The following is an 8,246-nucleotide window of genomic DNA, read 5'->3' as shown; positions in this document are numbered from 1 at the left end:
TACACAAAATTAGGAGGGGCAAAATCTACACTCAACATATTTATAAGTAATTTTTAAAAAATGAGGGGGTGCATTTGCACCCCTCATTATAATGTGATTCGCCACTGTCTGTAGTCATTTGGTTTGGAAAGGGTAAATGAATGGGTGACTCATTTGAGAGTTGCCACATATGTGATGACCATCAACAAACAAAGAAAAAGTTAACCATACTCCAAGGAGAGAATATCACCTCTTCAAGCTTTCTGGCATACTCTCTTCTAATCTCTAAAACTAATTCTACTGCACCAGGGTTTACCAAGTCAGGAGGAACATCAGACACATTAGTAACAGCAATGGAAGTAGCATTACTCCTTTGGATAGCCTAAAATTCCGTCAGAAACAAGTTAGAAAATAGCACAAAACTTCCTTTTCTAATTATATTACAATTAAAAATTAAGCATTCATGCATCAACAACAAATAGTACTCAACTATTCAGACTTTGTAAGATGTGATGAGCACCCAAATTTTTTAGTACAAGATATAAGGAAAGAAATATAATGAATAATGTGAGTATGCACTACCCTGGAAATATAACTGAAAATCACAAGACATGCAGGAATTGCTACACTTCATGTATAATGCCGTGGTGTTGTATTCCTGGACCAGTTGAATTTTCAACTTCTAAAATGAAAAGACCTGAAGAAATTTTCCTCAAATTTTTATCAGCTACAAGTTTATGATACAATCACAGAGAATGAACTGCCAATCTGCCATGCCCTGCTTCTTTGCTTATTCTGTTATAATAATGACTAGTAGGGGTCTTATCCAACCTTTTTCTTTGACGGCTTTCTAAATATTTATAATGCATGATTTTAATTATTAGTCTTAGACAGACACACACACTCATAGAGAGAAATGTTTTCATTAAATAATGACATATTGTATCAATCACCATGGGCTAAATCAATTCAAATAGAGCCAGTTGACAATGAAAAAGATAAGAGTTCATGAAACAAACACTTTCAAGGTCAATCTGAATCTCAGAAATAGCACGCCTCACTTCAGAACGAACTGTTTCATATATATCACTGGCTTCTGGCATATCTCCCTGTACTGACTGCAGAATTCAAGACCCAAACACATACCAAAAGTTATCCATTTGTCATCAAGAACAATTATTAATTTTATGCCTAGTCTTGTATCATAGAAACATTAAAGTTTCTCCCTAGCAAGAATAATTTGTCATGGATTGAAATTTCCTATATGTAGAAAAATAGAACCTTCATCAATGAACCTGTGGCATAATGTTTTTTTTAAGCATCCATGACATGACATGATGATACGTAACATTGTGTGGATCTTTAATGGTAGGAGGAATGAAATAAAACTGAGATGAAATGGAATAAAATAACTATAATATTGTTCAGATATGTTATGATAGAATAGATTATAAACAATAAGGTTGGTTCTATCATATACCACCACATTGCAGATGAATGAGGAAGAGGATAAATTGAGAAAACAATTGCATGAGGATTTATGGCGGGTAGCAAGCTCAGTTGAATCCATTGCTTGGCAAAAGGCAAGATCAAGATGGATTAAGGAAGAGGATTGCAACTCTAGATATTTTCACTTGACTGTAAATTGGAAGCGACGTTACAATATGCTTAGAGGAGTGTATGTTGGTGGGTGCTGGATAGATGAGCCAAGTAGAGTTAAAGAGAAAACCAAACTTTTTTCAAAAGGAGATTTGAGGAACCTGATTGGGAGAGACCGAGGCTGAATGGGGTCAGATTCAAGTCTATTGATCAGCAACATAATGATCTGTTGGTGGCACGTATTGAAGAGGAGGAAGTGAGGGCAGCAATCTGGGATTGTGGTAGTGCGAAAAGCCTTGGACCAGATGGATTAAATTTTAAATTCATCAAAGAGTTCCGGGATATCCTCAAACCAGATGTGCTTCCCTTTTTTAATGAATCTCATGCTAATGGAGCTATCCCCAAAGCTAGCAATGCATCTTTTCTGGTGCTGATCCCTAAGGTACACGATTCTCAAGGCCTCAATCATTACAGACCTATCTCTTTAATAGGCTGTATTTACAAAATTGTGGCAAAAGTCCTATCTAGAAAACTTAAGAAGGTGCTGCCTTATATAATAGAAGAACACCAATCTGCTTTTATGGAGGGCAGGCATTTACTGCACAACGCAGTTATAGCTAATGAAGTTGTGGAAGAAGCAAAGAGATGCAATAAAAGTTGTCTGGTGTTCAAAGTTGACTATGAAAAGGCATGACTCTATATGCTGGGATTTTATGACATATATGATGAACCGAATGGGGTTCTGCATCAAATGGGTTAAGTGGATTGAGGGTTGCTTGAAGACAGCCTCAATATCAATACTTGTAAATGGAAGCCAAATGAGTTTTCCCCTCAGAGAGGTCTCAGGCAAGAAGATCCACTAGTCCCATTCTTGTTCAACATTGTAGCTGAGGGGCTAACTGGATTGATGCGAGAAGCTCAGGATAAGAATCTATTTGAAGGGTTTAAGGTAGGGAGGGATGAGGTGGATATCAAGGTCATGCTGATGATACAATTTTCTTTGGAAAAGCATCATTGGAGAATGTAAAAGCAATCAAGGTCATGCTGAGGAGCTTTGAGTTAGTGTCGGGGTTGAGGATTAATTTTGCCAAAAGCAAATTTGGGGCAATTGGCATGTCTCATCATTGGATACAAAACACGGCCAATTACCTAAGTTGCAGAGTTAGTGTCGGGGTTGAGGATTAATTTTGCCAAAAACAAATTTGGGGCAATTGGCATGTCTCATCATTGGATACAAAACACGGCCAATTACCTAAGTTGCAGAATGTTGTCCATACCCTTTTAGTATTTGGGTATCCCTATTGGGGCAAAACCAAGGCGTAGTGAGACATGGGATCCTATAGTTTTTGAGGTGTGAGAGAAAATTATCAAAATGAAATTAAAGATACCTATCTTTTGGGGAAAGGGTGACTCTCATCAAGTCAGTCCTAAATTCAATTTCTATTTTCTTCTTTTCTTTTTTCAGGGCTCCAAAGAAGGTGGTCAGGAGACTAGTGAGGTTGCAGCGGTGGTTCTTGTGGGGGAGTTCAAACCAGCAGAAGAATGCATGGGTAAACTGGGAGACAATCTGTCTGCCTAAGGAGAAAGGTGGAGTGGCATGCAGGATTTAGTAAAATTCAACCGTGCTTTACTCGGAAAATGGCGATAGAACCTCTTCCACCATCAAGGAGAATTGTGGACGAAAGTATTAGATTCCAAATATGGAAGTTGGAGAAGTCTGGATGAATCAAGAAGAAATAGTAGAGATTCAATTTTGTGGCGGGATCTAAGTAGCATCTGCAATGCATTTGAGGAGGGGAGTTGGTTCAGAAGTGGGTTAAAATGAAATATCGGATGTGGGTCAAAGGTGAAGTTTTGGGAAGATGGTTGGCTGGTTGGAGGGATTTCGCTGTTGGAGAAATATCCACATATGTATAGCATATCCCAACAACAACATCATTTTGTTCAGTAGTTGGGGGTCGCATCAGTAGGTGGATGGGAATGGCAGCTGCTATGGAGGAGGCTTTTTAGGGAAGTGGAGATAGATATAGTTGCAAAATTCATGGAGGACATCAAGGGTATGGTACTGTAACTTAATCAGCAAGATAGTTGATGTTGGGGGCGAGTGGATCCCAGTGGGGTACATACAGTGGGCAGCGCTTACAAAGTGATCAATAGACACTTATTAGAGGAAAATGATGATGAAGTGTTTAAGGAATTATGGAAGCTCAAAGTTCCAAGTAAAGAGTCACATTTGCTTCGAGGTTGATTCGGGATAGGCTACCAACAAAGGCCAATTTGAGGAGGAGGAATGTGGATCTGAATGATGCATCTTGCCCTTTCTGTCGATCTACTAAGGAGGATGCGTCCCATCTGTTTTTTGGCTGTGATAAAATATTGCCTCTATGGTGGGAAGCATTGTCTTGGTTAAACATAGCTGGTGCTTTTCCAGAATCACCTAGAGACCATTTTCTTCAGCACTCTCACGGATATCTCAAGGGTATTAGAATTCAGCGATGGCAAACGTGGTGATTTCTTTAACTTGGTGTATATGGTATCATAGGAACAAGATTGTTTTCTCATTTGAAAGTTTCAACGGTCAAAAGATGATGGAGGACGCCATATTTTTCTGCTGGATATGGCTCAAATATATGGAAAAAGGATTTGATATCCCTTTTCATTCATGGGCTAGCAATGTAACAGTCGGGTTTTTTAATCAGGGGGAAATGTTCTATAGTTTAATTTTTTTGGAGGGATGTCTACATTAATCCAAAACTATGGATATTTAATTCTTGCAATACAACCTGTATTAGGACTCCATAGGTCTTTACATAGTATCGAAACAACGTATATATATCAGTACTACTTGTACTAACCTTATGACTATAATATATATTATTTTTGCTGATAAAAAGAAAACCACCACATTGCAGACTAAAAAAGTATACCACAAAATTGGAAGATAACAGAGATAACAGATGGGGAAAAATGGAATTGGTTCCACTTGGTTTCATTCAATTTCACCATATTTTGAAGTGAACCTTCAAACTAGTTGTCCAAAGTTACACGCATCACCACATAAGTCCTCCGAAAAATTTCATCACTAAACTAGTTCTTCAAAGATCTAGAACATCACTGTAACAGTCCTCCAAAGATTTTATTAAGCAATTAGTCCCTTGAGACAAAAATTCTAGAGAACTAATGTGGTGGTATGTCTAACTTTGAAGGATCGACTTGAGGCTTTACCAATAATAATTAATATTATTCAATTCCTTTCCTTTCAATTAATCCAGACATAACAGTATACAAGCTTTGTTATACCTCACCTTCATTTGTTCAAAAACTGCCTTGATAGTTTTCTCATCAGAACCAAATCCAGAACTTGCCGTCGAAGCTTCATCATCACAGGTTTGAGTTTGCAGACCAGGCTATAGACAAACAAAATGATCACTAAACAATAAGAAAATTGTTCCTCATCTCAATGTTTCTAATATGCCTCAAGCACACACCAGTAAGTGAAGGAACTTACCAAAGTGGCAGCAAAACTATCTGAGACCTCAACTGTCAAATGCCGACTAGACCACGTCTGCAAATCTTTCACTTGACCAGTCACACCATTCTCACTTCTTCCAACCAAACCACCTTTTCTGTTACTCCCCACTAACTTCAAACCATTCCCTTCTTTAGATTCAGCTTCACTCTTCACAAACAGAAAATTTGCAAATAAGTTAAACACCTTTGATACCCTTCTTTCAATGTCGCACACCATAACAACGAAAGTTTCATTATAGAATTTAATTAGAATGCACTAATACTGTAAAATTTCATTATTGAATTTAATTAGAATACTCTAACGTACCCCAATGCCCAGAGGGCAAAGGCTCCTCACTATGCGAACGTATGGCAGAGGATCATTGTATGTAGCCTTATCCTTGCATATGCTTAATTTGAATAATTAACAGTGTAAATTGATATTGTACACAAGACTATACAACTATATCTTTTCCTTACATTCTTTCTTTTTCGTATGCAAGCATCTCAAAAATACACTGCACCAAAGGAGACTACTTTTTTTTGTTCATGACACATTCCCCCATTGACAATGTCTAGGAGTCTCAACTCTTCAGTGAATCTCCATATTTGTGCTTGAGAAACACATTAGTCCTCAAACGTCAAAAGTACAAAAACTTCATCTTAGTCCCTATGGAAGAACCATAAATATTAGTTCTATTAATCCTTTTGAGTGACTAATGTGTCAAGTGTTTAAGGATTAACATCACCTTTTTATTGCTTTTAAGACTGATGTGAAATTTTTACATTATTTGGACTAATGTGTCCTGTGCCTGCCATTTTAATTTGATTTACTTTATATAGAATAAATTATATATGCACTGTCAATCTTAAGTTTTTTAAATTGTTATCCAATTATAAATTGTCATATTAGTTTATGGAAGGTTTGTTGACTTTTATAATAATTACTCCCTCCTTCCTTTTTACTTGTTGGATTTTTGAGGAATTTTTGTTCCTATTTATGTCATTTGTAAAGTTCAAAATCACATTAATTACTCTTTTATCAATTATACCCTTACCAGTTTCCTTATCTTTAATTAATTAACACATGCATTTATTGTGGAGTGGAAAGAGAAATGGGTAAAATAGGAAACTCAAAAACTATTTTATTAGAATCAAGAAAATTTATAGCATTTCTTGTTTTTTACAAAACAACCTTAAAAGAAAATGAAAAGGAACGAAGGTAGTCCCTTACACATCATAATTAGGATCTCTAAAAGAATTTTACATTATCATTCAATTACAAAATTTTCATATATGATAAGTCCGTTGAATTTTAATAATTACCTTAAATATCATTGTCTATAAGTTTTTTCCATTGTCATCCAATTATAAATTGTTAAATTCTTTGACTTACAATAATTACCTTAATTAGGATCATTTTTTACCTGTTGACAATCTAAAAACTTTTACATACAGTACATGTCTATCTATTACCCTCTAATTATATAGTTATTCATTTCAAAGCATTCCAACTTACATTTATAATATGAATAATTATAAGGACAAAGCTTAAATACAGTTACTTAAGTTTTGTTGGTAATATTCTCCAATCAAAGTTGGAGTCTCAATAATCTACGTTATCCTTTGAGGTGAAACTTCCATTCAGATTAGAGAACTGTATTTAAGTATTGTCCTACTTTTAAATCTTCCACATATCCGTTTTAAATTTTCAAGATATTGTTGGAAAAAAAATTTAAGTTATTACTACATTTATTTATTCAAGTACTTGGAAGATTTGTAATACAGGATGCAGTGCAACATTTCTCTTGATATTAAATAATCAGGACTAACGTGAAATTCTCGATACAAATTTGCGTTTCCAAACACTCAAAATGCTGTAATAAAGACACAAAATAAACAAAACATTCATTCCTCGATTCACATTCCATATTCTTTAAACAAAATTAATTACCATTTTTTAATTGTAATTAAAAACACCAATTTAATTATCGTCTCCCATTGGAAAAATAAGGTGAGTTGGAAAGTTAAAGAAAAAGGAAGGAAAAAACAAAGCTCGTGGGTTCAATCACCTCAGCTAACAAAAAAAAATTGACTTACCTCGGAAGTATAAAAGTTCAGATTCCGCCTCGAAACCGGGCACTGCGAAGCGGAGCGGGTGCGTCGACCCGAATTCACTCTGAATAAGGCCCGACCCGTTTCCATCCGACCCGGTTCGGTGCTTCGCGCCGAATTCGCGGGCGTGGAAGTTTCCAGAAGAAAAACAGTGGCGGATTGCTTTTCGTCGAAGAAGAGAGGGTTGTCCCTCTTGTTGAGGAACTCGGTGGCCGTGGAAATGTCGGAACTGCCCCTGGAGAACGCGCTCACGCTCCTCGACCTGCGAGTCGGGTTCGGAGCTCTGGTGGAGGATCTGCCAGAAGACGACGTCGTGTTCGGAGGCGCGTTCGAAGGCGCGGAAGACTGGGTTGCTCTTCGCGAAGAGGATTTGAAGGCTGCAACCGCCATTAGAGAAAGAACAAGAGAAATTGTCAGAAAATGAGAGAAAACGATAATAATAACGGAATATGGAAAGGGGATGGTGGGAAGGTCGCATCCATCTTTGAATTGATCGGAATCTGCAAGGCTTTTTTGTTAGTATTTTATCTTATCTATCCTCTTATTATCTTATTAGCATTTATTTTATAGTTTGTTACTTTTTGTTACTTTGTTTTATTATTTGTGTGGCCTTTTTACTGGATCTCTTGTTATATAAGAAAGTTTATTAATTATAAAGAATCAAATGTTCTTTTAGGAAACCAAGGGTTGAAGGATTGTTCATTGCATGAGTTTTCAAGACTCTTTAAAGTGTTACTTGTGAATATTTTTTACGTAAAAAAAATACCGGTGTTAATTGTAAAAATTATATTTATTTTTTCAAAAAGAAAAATATTTTTAAGATACTAAATGATTTTTATTAAATGATTCTGTTAACAAATAAATATTTAAAACTAAAACATAGAATCCATTTTTTATTATGAGTTATTTTTAGTTAAAAAAATAAGTTATTAATTTTTAACTTAATAGAGAATTGTCTAATATTTAATACAAATTACATTTATAATTTCGATAAATATGTTCATTTGAATTATAATAAGATAATATAATAAATTTTGAAAAAA

The 8,246-nt window shown here is 35.6% G+C and overlaps 1 protein-coding gene across 3 annotated transcripts; it reads right to left on the bottom strand.

Moving 5' to 3' along the window:
- Positions 1-166: 166 nt before the first annotated feature.
- On the bottom strand, positions 167-7,817 carry LOC100812610 (uncharacterized). Of its 3 annotated transcripts, none has more exons than XM_014768157.3 (5): positions 7,189-7,817; positions 5,087-5,257; positions 4,884-4,985; positions 999-1,097; positions 167-361 (listed from the first exon to the last, which is right to left on the bottom strand). In XM_014768157.3, the coding sequence occupies exons 1-5, from the start codon at positions 7,591-7,593 to the stop codon at positions 182-184; spliced, it is 957 nt and encodes a 318-aa protein (XP_014623643.1). In that variant the 5' UTR covers positions 7,594-7,817; the 3' UTR covers positions 167-181. The 3 variants fall into 3 exon arrangements, 2 of the variants coding, with proteins under 2 accessions (XP_014623643.1, XP_006598042.1); XR_418505.4 differs by having other exon boundaries at positions 229-361; positions 562-1,097; positions 7,189-7,805; XM_006597979.4 differs by lacking the exon at positions 999-1,097 and having other exon boundaries at positions 7,189-7,805.
- Between the last annotated feature and the right edge of the window lie 429 nt (positions 7,818-8,246).

This window comes from Glycine max, chromosome 15 (genome assembly GCF_000004515.6).
Source record: "Glycine max cultivar Williams 82 chromosome 15, Glycine_max_v4.0, whole genome shotgun sequence".
NCBI classification, from domain to species: Eukaryota; Viridiplantae; Streptophyta; class Magnoliopsida; order Fabales; family Fabaceae; genus Glycine; species Glycine max.
This window is presented reverse-complemented; position numbering and strand designations above follow the sequence as displayed.

Bases quoted from the DNA above. Each gene is read 5' to 3' on its own strand.
- LOC100812610 (XM_014768157.3), bottom strand. From the start codon at position 7,593: ATGGCGGTTGCAGCCTTCAAATCCTCTTCGCGAAGAGCAACCCAGTCT. The intron at 5,258-7,188 runs GTAAGTCAATTT...CTGTTTGTGAAG, and splicing joins TGAACTTTTATACTTCCGAG to AGTGAAGCTGAATCTAAAGA. The intron at 4,986-5,086 runs GTAAGTTCCTTC...GTTTGTCTATAG, and splicing joins ATAGTTTTGCTGCCACTTTG to CCTGGTCTGCAAACTCAAAC.